General features: G+C 46.1%; 1 protein-coding gene across 2 annotated transcripts in view; it reads right to left on the reverse strand.

Annotated features, from left to right (window-relative positions):
• SLC44A3 (solute carrier family 44 member 3) overlaps positions 1-19,917 on the reverse strand; it is a 166,657-nt gene that overhangs the window by 93,067 nt on the left and 53,673 nt on the right. For both annotated transcript variants that reach the window (XM_088446818.1, XM_088446817.1), the window contains 2 exons: positions 18,911-19,000; positions 16,425-16,549 (listed from right to left, as the gene is read on the reverse strand). In XM_088446818.1, the coding sequence (XP_088302944.1) occupies positions 16,425-16,549; positions 18,911-19,000 (215 nt within the window). The remainder of the gene's footprint in view (positions 1-16,424; positions 16,550-18,910; positions 19,001-19,917) is intronic.

Here is a 19,917-nt window from a genome sequence, read left to right on the forward strand (position 1 = left end):
TCAACGTGCAAACTCGAACCTATCCGAGCCTGCACATCCCTAATATATATATATAAATATATATATATATTGTGATAGGATCACTGGTAAAGTGGTCTGTGGCAGGGACATTTATCCCAGATTCCTGTCCTATGTGTTTAAAATCCCCAGGAGAAAGTCTGCAGTGTAGCAGGCTTGAGTTTCGGCTTTTTGAAAAGCCGGTTTGGGACCTGGGGGTTGTGGGTGAGAGGAGAGGGAGGGCTCCACCCACGGCCACTCCAGGTTTTGGTTCTCGCAGCCTGGTATCAGGCTTGTTAGTTTTCCACCTGAGAGTGGCCAATATAAGCCTAGTGTGTTGAGGGCTGATTGTCTCACCTGGGAGAGCAGACAGGGAGTTTGCTCAGAGACACTTGGAAAACCTATCTGTAAGTGTTGTGCTGTGCCTTGGTTGCTGGTGAGGGCATTAGGCCCTGTCAGGTTCTGGTAGTGAGGGAACTACCTGTGAAGTTAGTGCCCCGACAGGGCTAGGATTTATATTTATGTTTTCTTTATGTTTCTGACATTGTACAATAAAGACTGGCGCCTACCAGCTTGTACTTGCATCCAGACTGGTGTGCTGCTTCCCTGCTGCTGTGGGTGTGTGTAAGGAAGGAGTCCTCTACCCAGGAGAGGGACCCCCTAACCTAACTGTGTCACAATATGGTGGAGAATGCGGGCACCCACACACACTAAAGTTGCAGCGAGAGGAAAACTTTCCGTTTAAAAATTAAAGGGACAGACACCCAATTTGTGAGTGTGGAAATAACACTGTGTCCTTGGAGTCCCATAGAGGAGGCGTCAGCCAATGCTCAGAGAGGCAAGGTTCAGCTTCCAACCTACACCCCAGGACAAAATGGAGGACATTATTAAGGCCTTGCTCCAAGCTACAGCAGCTCAGCAGGAATCTACCAGGGCTCAGCAGGAAGCTACAGCAGCTCAGCAGGAATCCACCAGGGTGCAACTGTTGGCCTTGGAGACAGCCCAGAGGCAACAACAGGTCGCCATCGAGGAAACCCGCCAGGCCTTAGCGGAAAACAGCCAGGCCATAAAAGAGGTGGTACAGCACCTGGTCGCCCGGCCCAGAGATGTTAATACTGGTCCTCCCACCCCCACTCACTCCATACGAGCCAGTCACTTTTATCCAAAAGATGACTTCGGGCGATGATGTGGAGGCCTATCTCGCCGCATTTGAAAGAACGGCCGAAAGGGAGAGTTGGCCCCAGAAGCAGTGGGCAAGTCTGGTGGCACCTTTTTTGTCTGGGGAGCCACAAAAAGCATATTTCGACTTATGCCTGGCTGATGCCAAGGACTATAAAAAACTAAAACAGGAGATCCTAACTCGCTGTCACCACCTTTGTTCGTGCCCAACGGGTCCACCGTTGGGAGTTCCATATGGACAAGCCTCCACGTTCACAGATGCATGACCTCGTCCATCTGTCCTCAAAATGGCTACAGCCCGAGACGCTGATGGGACCACAGATCGTGGAAAGGGTCGTGATGGACCGGTACCTGCGATCATTACTCGCGACTCTGAGCAAGTGGGTGAGCCATGCAGACCCTAAGACCGCGGACCAGTTGGTCGAGCTAGTGGAGAGGTATGTGGCGGCTGAGGAGCTGAGGAGTATGCCCCACCAAGCCCCGATGGCGCACCGGCGAACTCCCACAGACACTGGTAGGACTGTTCCAGGGGAGAAGGGTGCTGGGCGGTGGAATGTACCTAAGACTGAGGGTGTAGAACCTGGAGACAGGCCTGCCAGGCCAGGAAGGTTCTTGCCCCGTAAACGACTAGACATTAATATGATTCAGTGTTTCCGGTGTGGTGACTTCGGCCATATTGCCGCTAATTGTTCACTTACAACTGAACCTATGCAATGTGATACTGCTCATGTCTACCGCAGGGGGTCTTTCTTTGCACAGACAGCCTGTACGACTGACCAGCAGGCTGAGACTGATAAGCACATGTGTGTACTCACTGTAGATGGCAACCGAGTAGAGGCACTGTTAGACTCTGGTAGCTTGGTGACACTTATAAAAGCTGAGCTGGTGAACCCCTTGAGGCATACAGGGAAAACTGTTGGTGTGACCTGCATACATGGGGATAGTCGATATTATGTTACGGCCGAGGTGAACATCGAGACACCATGTGGCTCTGCTATAGTTTCTGTGGGTTTGGTGCATGGACTGATGTGCGATGCAATATTGGGGAGAGACTTTGCTCACTTCTGGAAGTTGTGGGAAAGCCGTTTTGTTCCAGAAGTGAACAACCCCGGTCCATTTGAGAGGGTTGTCGATGTAGTGGAGGAGGGAGTTTCTTCTGAGTCAGAGTTATTCCCTTTTTCTACTATGGTTGGCGAACTAGAGAATGCGGAGCGTGACGGTGGCCCACCAACTGATGTGCCTCCCATTGAGGTGGGAAGTGTTGTTGGGCCAGTTGATCGTCTGCCTGATTTAGAGGTCAGAAGAGAGGTCTTTGCCGTGGAGCAGTTGAATGACCCTACTTTGGTAAAAGCCAGGGAGAATGTAAAAGTAGTTGATGGTAAACCCGTAGACCCTGATAGTCCTTTGTCCTATCCCCACATGGTAATGTGTCAGGATTTGTTATATCAGGTGACTAAGAAGGGGGAAGATATTGTGGAACAACTAATAGTTCCCAAAGCCTACAGAAGAACAGTGTTGGATCTGGCCCATGGTCATATAACGGCAGGCCATCTAGCGGTATTGAAAGCCACTGAGCGAATAATGCAGAGGTTTTTCTGGCCCGGGCTTCATAAAGAGGTATCTGACTTTTGCGCATCCTGCCCTGAGTGTCAGTATCATGCTCCCAGGCCACGTTCTAAGGGTCCACTAGTTCCATTGCCTATTATAGAGGTGCCGGTAGTAAGAGGGCACCTGGAACCGGCTCAACAGGCACGGCAGAGGGCATACAACCGCAATGCTCGGTCACGCAGCTTTGCTCCTGGGGACAGAGTGTTAGTGTTGGTTCCCACTGTGGAAAATAAACTTTTGGCTAAATGGCAAGGGCCCTTTGAAATCTTAGAAAGAGTGGGACAGGTCAATTACAAAGTTTACCAGCCGGGGAAAAGAAAGCCGGAACAGATATACCATAAAAATCTGTTAAAGCCCTGGAAAGATAGAGCGGTACTGTCGGCCGACCGAGCCCCTCCAGTAAATCTAAAGCCCTATAGGTTACCAGTAGCACAAAGAGAATCGGTGTCGAAAGAAATTAAAAATATGCTAGAGTTAGGGGTTATTGAAGAATCACATAGTGAATGGTTAAGTCCCATTGTGTTGATTCCAAAGCCCGACGGGAGTGTGCGTTTCTGCAATGACTTCCGAAAGTTGAACAGTGTTTCAAAATTCGATGCCTACCCGATGCCACAGTGGAGAAGGAGGCGTTGGCCATAAAGTGGGCATTAGAGGCTCTCAGGTACTACTTGGTTGGAAGAAAGTTCAAATTGATCACTGACCATGCCCTTTGAAGTGGATGTCCGGAAATAAGGACAGTAATGCGAGAATTACGAGATGGTTCTTGGCGTTACAAACTTTTACATTTTCAGTGGAACACAGGCCAGTGGGCCTGTTGTTTAATGCAGACGCGTTGTCACGCATTCATTGTTTGGGGGCTTCAGTTGTTCCGACCCATAGGTCGAAACAAAGGGGGGGGGATATGTGATAGGATCACTGGTAAAGTGGTCTGTGGCAGGGACATTTATCCCAGATTCCTGTCCTATGTGTTTAAAATCCCCAGGAGAAAGTCTGCAGTGTAGCAGGCTTGAGTTTCGGCTTTTTGAAAAGCCGGTTTGGGACCTGGGGGTTGTGGGTGAGAGGAGAAGGAGGGCTCCACCCACGGCCACTCCAGGTTTTGGTTCTCGCAGCCTAGTATCAGGCTTGTTAGTTTTCCACCTGAGAGTGGCCAATATAAGCCTAGTGTGTTGAGGGCTGATTGTCTCACCTGGGAGAGCAGACAGGGAGTTTGCTCAGAGACAATTGGAAAACCTATCTGTAAGTGTTGTGCTGTGCCTTGGTTGCTGGTGAGGGCATTAGGCCCTGCCAGGTTCTGGTAGTGAGGGAACTACCTGTGAAGTTAGTGCCCCGACAGGGCTAGGATTTATATTTATGTTTTCTTTATGTTTCTGACATTGTACAATAAAGACTGGCGCCGACCAGCTTGTACTTGCATCCAGACTGGTGTGCTGCTTCCCTGCTGCTGTGGGTGTGTGTAAGGAAGGAGTCCTCTACCCAGGAGAGGGACTCCCTAACCTAACTGTGTCACAATATATATATATATATATATATTTTTTTTTTTCTGTTTATAATGCTTGCTATATGCTAATTACAATTTATTTAATTTTGCATGTCAGCTAAGTAGGTAGATATTATAAAAATTTGTCCGTGGTGGGGGGCTTTGGAAATTGGGCCCCCCCATGGGTCTTGCTTGCGATCCCAGTAAACACCTTACAGTACAAAGAGCATCTCAATCACTACCACCAGCTTGGTTACTTCTATAAAGTACATAGATCATTCCAGGGACTATCACACATTAAATTGAGCATCCTCGTGACAATACAGCACAGACAGCTACCACCATACGGCAAAGGCTATATCCCATCATCACCATACAGCATCCCAGTGACTGCCATAATGTACAGACACACAGCACTGGTCACACTCACACAGCACTGGCCACACCCACACAGCACTGGTCACACCCACACAGCACTGTTCACACCCACACAGCACTGGTCACAGATTCTCCCCTTCTCAATATAGGCCATTGTACATTTACAGGCCTAGGCCCATGTAGCCCTTAATGCAACCCTGCCTGTCAGCCATGGTTAGGAGAAGCAAGGCTGCTTATTCTTCAAAGGGGGTAGGACAAGTGGTGGAATTTCAGCTGGGTGGCAGAGACATTTGCACAGTACACAGTAAGTGCAGTTATGTAGTCTATTTGAATGGCTGCACATAGGGAAGCTACACCACTGGGCAACGTAAAAATATTATTTACAGTATATACAAAATAGTACAATGGGAATTACTAGAAAAGCTATGTCCAATCCACCCTGCCCTCAGCAGTGAGTGTACAGGGGCCTAACCCTAGTATAGTAACCCCCTCAGCAGTGAGTGTTCAGGTGGCTGGTCCCAGTGTAGGTGCCCTCTCAGCAGTGAGTGCTCATGGCTGCCCCCAGTATAGGTGTCCTATCAGCAGTGAGTGCCCAGAGTGCTAACCGCAGTGTAGGTACCCTCTCAGCAGTTAGTCCAGTGCATACCTCCCAACATGACCCCTCTCCAGGAGGGACACAATACTCTGGTCCTGGACTTCCCTGGTAAGAGGCGGGGCTGCAGCGCAGTTCAAAATTCAAATAGGGGAGGAGCCACACCAACTGTCATGTCACACACTGCCAAACATCACTGGCTGGGACTCACTGGCAGTTGGTGTGATTCCCCTATTTGAATTTTGGACTGTACTGCAGCCCCACCCCTGGAGCCTCCACCAATCATAAATTACCAGGGAAGTCCAGGACCAGAGCATTGTGTCCCTCCTGGAGAGGGTCATGTTGGGAGGTATGCCAGTGTGTTGGGCCCAGTGTATGTACACCTTCAGCAGTGAGTGCCCAAGGGGCTGGCCCCAGTGTAGGTACCACCTTTAGCAATGATTGCTCAGGGGGAGGAAGACAGTATAGGTACCCTCGCACCAGTGAGTACCCATGGGGCTGTCCCCAGCTACACTAACAACAAGAGTCACAACTTGTTCACACGTTTGCAGACACTACATGAGTTGGATTACCAGGAGTAGAGGGCACCCAGCTCCAGAGCCTCAAAGTTTGACCAGGTCCTGTAAGAGCAGAGAGGGGAACACATAAACCGCCAGCCTATACCCTACCATACTTCCAGTCTGCCTGGCTATATACCCTGGTGTACTTCCAGGGGCCTGTTATACAATGTAATGAAAGATGCTGCAGCCCTCACAGACAACCAGGGGAGGTAAACTCCCAGCAGCGCCCCAGATAGCAGCCCCCCCAGGTGCATGCACACTCTGGAATTCATGCAGCAGCAGGCATTGCTTGGTGTCCTCTGCCACAGCGACCAGGAGGGGCTGCAGCCACCAATCCCAGGATCCACAGAATAGATCGACAGGCAGTCAGTGTATATGTGTGACCCCGGCTTTGAGACGCTGCCTGTGCTGCTCACTTCACATCTCTACTTTCCAGCACCCATGACGCAAATAGCAGGTAATCAAGGGAGGGAGAGTAGTGGATCAGGAAGGGGTGGACTGGTCTGTGAAGCACAGTCATAGGTGGCTGGTCCCTGGGGGGGGGGTTATCCACCATGAAAAAATCATGTCGTTTTAAGCCATTAATATGCCATGGCCGACTCTCATTGGGTAGGTTGGGTCACATAAAAAATTAGGAAAAATAAATTGTTTACAGTGGCCCAAAAACTGTCCGGCCCACCGGAGAACTCCCTGTGAGGTCAATGGCCAATCTGCCCCTGATGATCTCTATACTCTACTATAAAGTATTCCAGCTGCTTCTACCATGTGCCACACATGATACACAAAGCAAGGGCATGATTCTGATTTGCACACAATGCGGTCGCAGTTCTGGACACTTCGTGCAACCGAAAGTCACATGCGTATATCCGTTGGTATCTTGAGTCAAACGCATTTATGTGACAGCTTCGCCCCCAACCTACCACTCACAAAGCAGCCTTCATCACTATTAGGATGTGAGCCAGCACCATCTTTGGTGCAGGAGATCTGTCTGAAATCAGGCAGATCGATGCTTATGTACTGCTCAAAATGGGACGCAACTCTGTGTACGCGCCCACAGGATGCTCCTACTTGTGATTGCCCTGTTGCGACCCAGTAATACCCATGTAGCCTTATGTGGGAACTGGGGAAGATGTGGCCGACTTAGAATCGCTCATATGTATGTTAAGATATCTGCCTCCCCTCTCCTACAAGCTCTCCACTGGCTCCCCTTCCCCTTTAGAACCCAATTCAAGGTTCTCACACTCTCTTACAAAGCCCTCACACACTCCTCTCCCATTTACTTCTCTGACCTCATCTCCCTTCACTCTCCTGTCCGCCCTCTTCGTTCAACAAATACACGCCGCCTCTCATGCCAACTGATTACTCCCACTCCCGCCTCCAAGACTTTACCCGTGCTGCTCCCCACCTTTCTCCCTATCAGATTCTCCACCTCTCTACAATCCTTCAAACGGGCTCTCAAGATCCACTACTTCCTCAATGCTTTCTAGCTCTCATCCTAACTTGCTAATACATGCTCCCTCCTCCTTGTCCTCCCCATCGGTATCATGCCCATCTGTCTGACCATCCCCTTGAGAATGTAAGCTCTTGTGAGCAGGGCCCTCTACCCTCTTGTGCTTCTCCTTACTTTATTTTCATCTACTTCTTACTCACCACTAGGCCACCTAACACTTGGTGCTTATGCTCTGTTGCTTAATTGGGTGTTATGGCCGCCAATGTATCAATGTATATTGTCCTTGTCCTTCATTGTATTGTATTTTACTGTAAGTCACTGTTTTGGTTATGTACTTTGTAAGGCGCTGCGGAACACTTGTGGCGCCATATAAATAAACAATAATAATAATAATAATAAGACGCATATGCAGCCGGCAACACGTGCGCATTCGGAATTGCATGTAATTCAAAGTAGGGGTGTGCACCGGCCACTTTTCGTGTTTTGTGTTTTGGTTTTGGATCTGGATCTTTCTTCGTGTTTTGGATCTGGATTGGTATTGCCAAAACCACCCTTCCGTGTTTTGGGCTCTGGGTTTTGTGTTTTGGATCTGTATTTTTTTTAAAAAAAGCATAAAAACAGCTTAAATCACAGAATTTGTGGGTTTTTCTGCTCCTATGCAAGGTCATTTTCCTGAACTTTGTCATTTGGGATTGTATGTGGCACAGACGACGTTGATGGCATGTTATTATCTATGTCATGACTAGTGGCAGCAGCTTCAGCACTAGGAGGAAGTGGTTCTTGATCTTTCCCTATTTTATTTTTATCGGAGAAAGTTTGGTCCTCCATTTATGTTATATTGATATATACGTGCGGCTAAGGCGCACACAAACACAGAAAATAATTTTTTATTTTTGTTGGAGACTAGTGCACTTTGTGGGTTACACCACCCTTTAAGAAATGAGCCAGCCGGCCCTTTACTTATGGGACACAGGCGCACGCTTGGCGCTGCTCCTTTGTTGATGCACGTGCAGCTACAGCCCACACAATTCACAAACACAGAAAACATTTTTTTATTTTGTTTGGAGTGCCCTTTGGGGGTCACAGCACCCTTTAACGGACAAGCCAGCCGGCCTTTTACTTATGGGACACAGGCGCACGCTTGGCGCTGCTCCTTCGTTGATGCACGTGCAGCCACAGTGAACACAATTCACAAACACAGAAATTTTTTTTTTATTTTGTTTGGAGTGCCCTTTGGGGGTTACAGCACCCTTTAGCGGTCAATCCAGCCGGCTCTTTATTTATGGGACACAGGCGCACGCTTGGCACTACTTTGTTGATGCACGTGCGGCTACTGCGCACACAATTCACAAACACAAAAAAATATTTTTTTTAAATTTGTTTGGAGTGCCCTTTGGGGGTTACAGCACCCTTTAGCGGTCAATCCAGCCGGCCCTTTATTTATGGGACAGAGGCGCACGCTTGGCACTACTTTGTTGATGCACGTGCGGCTACTGCGCACACAATTCACAAACACAGAAAATATTTTTTTATTTTGTTTGGAGTGTACTTTGGGGGTTACAGCACCCTTTAACGGACAAGCCAGCCGGCCCTTTACTTATGACACAGCCGCACGCTTGGCACTACTTTGTTGATGCACGTGCGGCTACTGCGCACACAATTCACAAACACAGAAAATATTTTTTTATTTTGTTTGGAGTGTACTTTGGGGGTTACAGCACCCTTTAACGGTCAAGCCAGCCGGCCCTTTACTTATACAACAGGCGCACGCTTGGCACTACTTTGTTGATGCACATGCGGCTACTGCGCACACAATTCACAAACACAGAAAATATTAAAAAAATTTTTGCACTTGGGGGGAGCACCCCTGATGGACAGAGCACCCCCTGGACAACACTACAGCACCCCTTTAGGACTGGGACTCTGCACAGGACTTTGGAGTGGACACAGCCCCTATGGACAACTGACTGCACAACACAGTCCAGCCAGCCCCTATGGACTTTGGAGGCGTGGACACAGCCCCTATGGACAACAGCAGCACAGCACAACACAGCCAGTCCCTATGGACTTTGGAGGAGTGGACACAGCCCCTATGGACAACAGCAGCACAGCACAACACAGCCAGTCCCTATGGACTTTGGAGGAGTGGACACAGCCCCTATGGACAACAGCAGCACAGCACAGCCAGTCCCTATGGACTTTGGAGGAGTGGACACAGCCCCTATGGACAACAGCAGCACAGCACAACACAGCCAGCCCCTATGGACTTTGGAGGAGTGGACACAGCCCCTATGGACAACAGCAGCACAGCACAGCCAGTCCCTATGGACTTTGGAGGAGTGGACACAGCCCCTATGGACAACAGCAGCACAGCACAACACAGCCAGCCCCTATGGACTTTGGAGGAGTGGACACAGCCCCTATGGACAACAGCAGCACAACACAGCCAGTCCCTATGGACTTTGGAGGAGTGGACACAGCCCCTATGGACAACAGCAGCACAGCACAACACAGCCAGCCCCTATGGACTTTGGAGGAGTGGACACAGCCCTTATGGACAACAGCAGCACAGCACAGCACAACACTACACTGCACTACACTACACAGCCCAGCCAGCCCTAACTCCCACCCTCCCTCTTCACTGTCCACAGCCGAGTGAGAAAATGGCGCTGACGCGGGTACCTTATATAGGATCCAAAACCCGCGAGACCCGGAAGGCGGGATGATGACGTTTTGCCTCGATTTCAGATCCGAGTCAGGCGGGAAAAGATGAGCCTGACTCGGATCGGCCTCGGATCGGGGGGTTCGGATTTCAGAAATCCGAACCCGCTCACCCCTAATTCAAAGGCAACACAGTGTGTGCATGAGCCTTCAATGTAATGTTTATCCGATCTAGGTCTGGCTGAGGCTGATCCCAGATTTACACCCGTCTCTGTGGTATAGATTGGTTGTAGTTTGGGTACAGGATTTATTTACATGTAATGTTTTATTATCTTTTTATGTGGAAAGAGGATCTTTTTGGCTTATGTAGAACAAGAACAATGAAAATACAGTGTTCACTGTGTGTGATATGTATATAATAAGCGAGAAAGTGTGTGTGTGTCCTTTATGCAGGGCCAGAGCAGTGGCGTAACTATAAATTTTGCTCCCCCTGCCCATAAAACAAACACACCCAAAGACGACATTTAAGGTGTGTGGTTTCATGATACAGTAATGTCCCTTACACATTATGACACACTAAGTAATGCCCTTTATAACACATTAGGCCACACCGTAATGCTCTTATAACAAATTATGCCACACCTCAATGCCCCTATAACACATTATACCACACTGTAATGACCCTTACAACACATTATGCCACACAGTAATGCCTCTTACACATTATGCCACAATAATTCCACGTATAACACATAATGACACACAGTAATCCCCTTATAACAAATTATGCCACACCTTAATGCCCCTATAACACATTATGCCACACCGTAATGCTTCTTACAACACATTATGCCACACAGTAATGCCTCTTACACATTATGAAACAGAGTAATGCCACTTATAACACACAGTAATGCCCTTATAACAAATTATGCCACACCGTAATGCCCCTATAACACATGATGCCACACTGTAATGCTCCTTACAACAGATTATGCCACACAGTAATGTCCCTTACACATTATGCCCTTTATAACACATTATGCCACCTTTAGGAATACAAAAGAAAAACACAAAATCAGGGCGCTATACTGTCAAGGATGGAGTTGAATAAAGATAATAATGTTCTTAATAACAATGATGATAATAGGGACCCAGATAAAATAAACGTGACAATAGGTAAGGTCTCAGATGACTGCCACTACCGATAGAGGAGCTGACCCTCTTGTACAACAGAAAAAAACACAAAATAGGAGCGCTATCCCTGAAGACCTCAATATTGGGGTATTGTAAATTCTAAATTAGATAAAATAGATAAGTGTGAAATTAAACTGTCGAATGCAATTAATAACGTCTTCCACAGCGTCCTGCTATCTGGAGTATGGCCTTTCAGAGTGCACTCATGGCCGCGTGTCAGTGTCTGTCAGGGCTCTTGTGTTCGTCAGTGGGACATGGATTCCTGCAGCGTGTATCCGGAGACTCCAGTCAGATTGCGGTGCAGAAGAAAATATCCCATATGGGGTTCAGCTTTGCAAACTAGGTGATCAGGATATGTCTCTTCAAAGGGACTATATTAGCGGTGCTTAGGGATCTTGCCTAAATCCCATTTCTACTATTTACCTGTGCACTAGGTTTGTACCTTGATCAAACCCCTACATCACTGGTGGCAACCAATGCAACTTGTGAATACAGCTGTCAGCGTTTATTGAAAACCTACGGGAGAATCTTTACTTCAGCATCATATTGCTATTTGACTGGCAACATAGTTGCATCTAATCAAAGATCTGGCAATTAAATTGCTTTTAACAGCAGATGTACAATTGGGGTGACAGGTTTATCTATTAAGCTTATTCAGAAAGCCATTGTTATATAAGTAATTTTTATTACACTATCACCAGGTGGTTCTTAGTCAATCGTTCATTTATTATTTCTATTCATGTGTAATTTATCCCCACCTGGGTTTTAAATTCAATTTTATTATTTATTTTTATTTATATTTATATATTTTTTCTGTGTTTTTTATGCATATATTTTTGGTATACTCTTCCCATATAAAGATTTTTTATTGACCTGTACCTTTAGGAATACCCCTAATAGCATATTGTGCCATATAGTAATGCCCATTACACCCCACCCTAAAAGATCTACTTCACCATCCCACCTCTCCTTCCCTGCCAGTCTGTCACCTCAGCTCAACATAGGTTGCACAGTTTCTATGTCCGTGTAGAACCAGATTATTGGGAACATGGCTTATAACCTGTAAATTGCGTGTATCAAGTTAGTACCCCTTATACAGTGCCCCCTGTAGTTGAGCCCATATGCAGTACCCCCTGTAGTTGTGCCCATATGCAGTGACCCCTGTAGTTCAGCCCATATGCATTGCCCCTGTAGTTGAGCCCATATACAGTGCCCCCAGTAGTTGAGCCCATATGCAGTGCCCCATGTAGTTGTGCCCATATACAGTGCCCCATGTAGTTGAGCCCATATGCAGTGTCCCCTGTAGTTGTGCCCATATGCCATGCCCCCTGTAGTTGTGCTCATACGCCGTGCCCCCTGTAGTTGTGCCCCTTAAAGTATTGTACTTCCCAGTACTTACCTGATCCCAGTACTTACCTGACTCCATGCGGCCGTCACTCCGGGCTGTTGCTCCCGTTGCCGTACTGACTGGATTTAAATTGATTCAGCAGGCGCGGCCGCGCAGGCTCCTCACGTCGCTGGTGACCTCATGATGTCACCAGCGCACTGCATCACTGGGAACGCTGGCCTCTGAAGCGATCGGAGGCTTCCTTAGCCTCTGATCACCTCAGAGGCCAGCTTTCACAGTGGCAGTGGCGAAGCAATGGTCCCCGACACCCCCAATCCACCACGGGGGGCGCAGTTACGCCACTGGGCCAGAGTTTTGTACCTAGCTCCAAATTTGGCATGGGGGTATAGTTTGACCAGGATTAGGTTTTTGGCTATGTTTGAAGTTCGTCAGGGCCATAGAGGTCTACATGGTGCCCAACAAGTAGGATGTGGAGACTCTGATTTGAAATTTTGGTTTAAGCAAGTTTACTCAGGATGTCTTCCAGTGCCTAAAACTGCACTGATGTGAAGGCACAGGCTGATATAAACCAGTGGGGGCAGGAAGAGCAGTGAGTCGGAGGATCAACTGTCTCACTGCACCTGCACTGACACTAATTTCCTCCAAGCACATTTTCATATGCCATGGTCTCCAATGTTGGTCTGCATTGTAAAAATTGAAGGCTGCAGATATACTTCAAGATCCATTCTTCAACCAGGGCAACGCGGGGCATCCCAGCTAGTTACAAATATTAATTTGGAGATCTACTCATCTACTACATGGGGTTTCTTTCTGTTTGTGCAGATCTCTCTTTACTGGTAAGTATGGTGTATTGAAGGAAATGATATCTCATAACCGTAGTTTGCAACTAAAATTCCATGTTATTCAAGTATGAAAAAGAATTGCAGATGTGTCCTCATACATCTACTGTAGCCTCCTTGCGCGTTAAACAGCCCTTCTAATCGCGCCATGCCGTGGCGTGACTCGGTAGCACAGAGCGTCTTTTTGTGCGACTTTTTACCTTCAAATGCGTCTTATTCACACATCGATAGTTAGCACAAGTACCTTCTGCTGATTAAAATTACAGTCAGGTGCATAAATATTGAGACATTGACAGAATTTTCATATTTTGGCCTCTATTCACCACCACAATGGCTTTGAAATGAAACAAACAAGATGTGCTTTAACTGCAGACTTTCAGATTTAATTTGAGGGTAATTACATCCAAATCAGGTGAACGGTGTAGGAAATACAACAGTTTCTATATGTGGCTCCCACTTTTTAAGGGGCCAAAAGTAATGGGACAAACTAAACAATCCTAAATCTAACTTTCACTTTTTAATACTTTGTTGCAAATACTTTGCAGGCAATTACAGCCTGAAGTCTGGAACGCATAGACATCACCAGACGCTGGGTTTCATCCCTGGTGATGCTCTGCCAGGCATCTACTGCAAATGTCTTCAGTTCCTGCTTGTTCTTGGGACATTTTCCCTTCAGTTTTGTCTTCATCAAGTGAAATGCATGCTCAATCGGATTCAGTTCCAGAGATTGACTTGGCCATTGCATAATATTCCACTTTTTAGCCTTAAAAAACTCTTTGGTTGCTTTTGCAGTATGCTTCGGGTCATTGTCCATCTGCACTGTGAAGCGCTGTCCAATGAGTTCTGAAGCATTTGACTGAATATGAGCAAATAATATTGCCCGAAACACTTCAGAATTCATTCTGCTGCTTTTGTCAGCAGTCACATCATCAATAAATACAAGGGAACCAGTTCCACTGGCAGCCATACATGCCCACGCCATGACACTACCACCATCATGCTTCACTGATGAGGTGGTATGTTTTGGATCATGAGCAGTTCCTTTCCTTCTCCATACTCTTCTCTTCCCATCACTCTGGTACAAGTTTTTCTTTGTCTCATCTGTCCATAGGATGTTGTTCCAGAACTGTAATGGCTTTTTTAGATGTTGTTTGGCAAACTCTAATCTGGTCTTCCTGTTTTTGTGGCTCACCAATGGTTTACATCTTGTGGTGAACCCTCTATATTCACTCTTGTGAAGTCTTCTCTTGATTGTTGACTTTGACACATATACACCTACCTCCTGGAGAGCGCTCTTGATTTGGCCAACTGTTGTGAGGGGGTTTTTCTTCACCAGGGAAATAATTCTTCTGTCATCCACCGCAGTTGTTTTCCGTAGTCTTCCGGGTCTTTTGGTGTTGCTGAGCTCTCCGATGCGTTCTTTCTTTTTAAGAATGTTCCAAACAGTTGATTTGGCCACACCTAATATTTTTGCTATCTCTCTGGTGGGTTTGTTTTGATTTTTCAGCCTAATGATGGCTTGCTTCACTGATAGTGACGGCTCTTTGGATCTCATATTGAGAGTCGACAGCAACTGATTCCAAATGCAAATGTCAACTCCAGACCCTTTACCTGCTTAATTGATAATGAAATAACGAGGGAATAGCCCACACCTGTCCATGAAATAGCTTTTGAGTTGATCGTCCCATTACATTTGGCCCCTTAAAAAGTGGGAGGCACATATAGAAACTGTTGTAATTCCTACACCGTTCACCCGATTTGGATGTAATTACGCTCAAATTAAATCTGAAAGTCTGCAGTTAAAGCACATCTTGTTTGTTTCATTTCAAAGCCATTGTGGTGGTGAATAGAGGCCAAAATATGAAAATTCTGTCAATGTCCCAATATTTATGCACCTGACTGTATATGCAGCATGCCTATGTTCGCTGTGCATCTGCGGGTGTATCTGCATGCGAAACGCTACGTTACAGTGTTACAGCCACTGACACTGTAACGCAGCATTTCACATGCAGATACACCCAAAGTCGTACACAGAACATAGGCATGCTGCATATCATTTTAATCAGCAGAAGCTGCTTGTGCAAGATATTTGCATCACTGTGTGAATAAGATGCATTTGAAGGTAAAAAAGGGGCACAAAAAAGATGCTTGGCGCTAACGAAGCACATAGAGCTTCCGCGTTATGTGTGGCGCAACTTGTAGTGCGTGGAGGATAGATGTATGTGGACACATCTGTAGCTGGTGATACAGCATACAGAAAAGCCCAGAATCGCTTATATGAAATGAAAATTGGCATTACAGAAATGATTCTTTGTTGTCTGCACTTGAAACTCCCTTTAATCAAGGGATATAAGTATTAGGACCAATGGAAACTTTCACGCAAAGGAATAGGCCGTGGCTGTCCAGAACAGGATAACAGTGTTGGGGACGGGCTCCCAATTGTCGGAATGCTGGCGATCAGAATACCGACAGCGACATCCCGACTATCAGAATACCGACAGGATTAGGTTAGTATCCTAAACCTCCCCATAACTCACCTTTCCCACAGCCTAACTCTAATCCTCCACCCTTCGCAGTCCAAAGATGCCCACACACATAGCGATCTGCACACGATCCCACGATGTGTGCGATTTCCCCTGAACTCTCCCTCGGCAGCTCCCGGCTGTCCTACACACGATTTAGAGTAAAAATTGTCCAATCTGAGTTAAGATCTATTGTGCATCCAGTGCATTGTGTTCCAGATTGGCAAATCTGCCCTATAGCATGGCAGATCTGAAGATGCGATGTCGACCAGCAGGGACGCGCATCGGCATCGTGATCATGAGTGAAAATTCACGATTTGGCCATATTTTACACGATTTGTCCTCAGGATTCGTCGAAATCAGCCAAATCGCTGTGTGTGAGCAGTTTAACCCTAACTCTCCCCCTAGTGCCTAACCCCTAAGCCTCCCCATAATCCTAATAATTACCGTTACCTTGTACAATTCTAACTGGAACTGAAACAAAGAATGTTTGCCAGAGCGGTCACACAGAGTCAATGCAAATTCAGATAATAAGTGTGTAATATTGGGAAGACAATAGTGAGAGGAACCACAAATAATTATTACCCTCTAGCAGCCAATACAAGAAGGTACTTACAGATAGTAACGTTGAAATGATTGAGAATCCAAGTAAAAACTTTGCATTTTCCTTTTCAGTTTCCAGCTCATAACTAACGTCATTAATATGATCGTAATACAGCCACCACAGTACTCCGGAGACAACTGTATGAATAAATCATAAGAAACTGATTAATTATAACTTGGGTCTTAAAGATTAAGTGCAATGCTGAATTCAGAATCCCGAATACCGGGAATTTGGGCGTGCATAGGACCCATTATGCGCATGTGGATGCGGGTCCTGCGTGATCGCACACAGGGCCTGATTCAGAGCCGCTCGCAAAAAGTGAGCGCTCGCTCTGAATCAGGGCGGCCGCTTGTTTTTTTTTGTTGCGGCCTCATGGCCACTCGCATAGCTGTGGGTTACCACCCACAGCTTTTGCGAGTGGTCAGGATGATGGTCGCGATGGTCAAGACCATCGCGACCATCGGGCTTGAAACGAGACCCTTGTGGTAGGGTCTTGTGGCCGCAAGCCCCAGAGAGCTTCTTGCTCTAATAGAGCCGGAAGCTCTCCCACTGACATCACTGGTGCATTTGAATTTTTGCAAGGGCGGAACTACTAAGCTGCTTGTGTGCGGCTTTGCAATTCCGTCCCCTGCTGATTCATTGCTGATTCAACCCCTGTCTCCCTTACAGCAAAGCTAAGCAATGTGTGGCTCTTACAGCCACCCTAGCAACAAACAGAGGTAAACAATGTCTGGCTCTCCAGCTGTTGTGGAACTACAAACCCCAGCATGTCTTACATAGAGGTAAGAAGTGTGTGGCACTCCAGCTGCTATGGGACTATAATTCCCAGTATTCCCTGTGAGCCAAATGTCTGATCACACCTGATTAAACACAACCAATATTTGAATTAACATAAAAAATATAGAGCATTAGTAAAGAGTAGTGAGAGGGAGAGTCTCCGTGGCACAGGAGTTGTAAAGGTCTGTTACAGTAATGCTTTATGCAATAGTGTTACCAAGAACTCTGGAATGTGCAGTCATACAAAGCCTATAGGTGTGCAGAATATGCAGATTCATACAAAACCTGGAGGGGTGTTCCATAGTCCCTCTGAAAGAGTTCATTTATCCAGAGCCATAACAGGGCGGTAATGCGCCCTGTGCCGGCCCCGCCTCCTGAGTGCATGCTGTCATGATGTCGCCTCGGGGGGTGGGGCCACTAGCACTAGCTTTCTCACGGCGCACCAGAGGCCTGTACAGGCTGCAAGGTGCATGCCTGGAGTGTTCAAAGGATGCTCTGGGAGGTACTGTAAAAGCTATACAGGCTGCAGGATGCCGTTTCAGGCACCCTGATAAGCAGACGCAGGGACCATATGCAGCGACAGAGCTCTGTGCTATGGTATCGCTCGCACAGCCCTGCATGTGTCACAGGTGGAAAAATTTCTCTGAAGGATTAATGAATAGAGATGCGCCCTCATACACCTAGCCTCAATACGCCATGAGAGCGGGACATATAGCAAGAGTGAGCCACGCCAAGCGGTGTAGCCTAGCAAATTTTTCTTTAAATTTGCATCTTTATTCACACCACAGACGCATAAAACACCATTCATCTGTACCAGAGACGCCAGATTGCGACTTTGACCGCACAGGAATTAGCTTTAAATAAGTGCATACGAAGCACAACAGAACTTGGAGTGAAAAAAGCCGCGGACACTGCAGCGTAGCACATTGTATACAGATTTAGACTCAGTCGCACACAGATGTACAAGTGTCACATATCAAATGAATCAGTGCAGTCAAACAAAATAGTTTTGTTGCATCACATTGCGATTAAATTACACATTTGAGCATAAAAGACGCTCCATGCAAGCTGAGCCGCACGGGACCTGGAGCGCGAGAAGAGCTGTTTGGCTTGACTGCGGCAATAGTGTATGACGACACATCTGTATAACCACCATTATTTCGCTTAACAGAAAACTATGCAGGATGAACTTAGCGTACACCCACATTTCTATGGTGAACAAGAGTATGAGAACCTTCCTGTATTCCAGACTTGAGCTTAAGACAAATGTTTGAGAGCAAAGCAGAGCAACTGTGGACATGTTGTGTCCGATTGCATAGTAATATAATTCACTGTATAGCACTGATATTATAACACTGAAAGACAATACTTTTTGTATGGAAAGCAAAAACCCAATTACTCCACCAATAACCTGATTGTATTTCTTGAAGGTGTGTTAGTGTAATGTATCTTTGTGGTTGTCAGACCAACAGTAAAACTACCTCTCTCTACTGTAACTACCACACCTTTACACATGACCAAACTTCCCAATGAGTTTTTACATATATGTCTTAAAAACAAAAACAAATGAAAACAACCGTAAAAGTAACTCCATATAGTATTATTTTCTTCTTTCGTTTGCATAATTCCAAAGTTGAATGGAAATAAACCAATTAATATACAATAACACATCACTATATTGAAGAGGATGCAAGAGTTAGAATGTAAAAGCATATACTTACATAGTAACCCAAATGTGAGTAGGGTTATAAAGATATGAATCAGGAGGGTGCTAATGTAGCGAAATAATATGACCATCATTACTGATAGACCTGATGGGAGAAAAGAAAGGCTGGTATTAGTGTAGTACATAACAGTAACCCTGATTAGTAGAAGAATACATTTTACACGCAGCCAAATGGCAAAAGTCATACTTTGATTTACTAAAGTGTACATAGGTGAGTTTTAAATAATGTAAAGTAAATAGCTAAGGGGTCTATTTATCAAGAAGTGAAAAGTGTGGAGAAGTGGTCCAGTGGAGAAGTTGCCCATAGCAACCAATCAGCTCCTACCTATTATTTTATAGACTGTACTTGATAAATGCTACTTCAAAGCTGATTGGTTGCTATGGGCAACTTCTCCACTGGTTCACTCCTCAACACTTTCCACTGCTTGATAAATAAACCCCTAAGTAGCATTCAATTGTATTTCACTGGCCTATTAAATGATAGCAGGTCTCAATCTAGATTAGAGGCAGTGATATTTACTTACGCTAGTACAGCTAATAAGATAATAGGTAGTTAATGAAGGAATTATTGCTATGAATTCCATAGTGTCAGCTATATTAACATCTAATAATTAACTCTAGCACTTGAATAGAAAACCTTACATTGATATATGTCTTTAAGTAAAAGAAAAAACTTCCCTTAATCAGACAAGCGATACTGCGTAGATCATCTCCCAATATTCCGCATATAAGGGCTGAGTCAGATGCCTCTGTGGCTGCTGTTCCCCATGGCCGGGCATTGTACTTAGGGCCTGATTCACTACGGAACGCAATCTGCTTATACGCACGCACCGCAGTTGCTAATATCAGCGGTGCTATTTAAACGTTTGCATTCACATTGTGAACGCAGCCTGACATAAGGACACCCACTTCCCCTTACTCACATCCGTATGCTAGGGGAACATAGCGAAACAATCGGTAACATCGAGTAACATTGGACTCAAAAGCACACTTGCACAAGCC

Source organism: Taudactylus pleione, unplaced genomic scaffold (assembly GCF_031769625.1).
Source record: "Taudactylus pleione unplaced genomic scaffold, aTauple2 ptg000406l, whole genome shotgun sequence".
Taxonomy (NCBI): domain Eukaryota; kingdom Metazoa; phylum Chordata; class Amphibia; order Anura; family Myobatrachidae; genus Taudactylus; species Taudactylus pleione.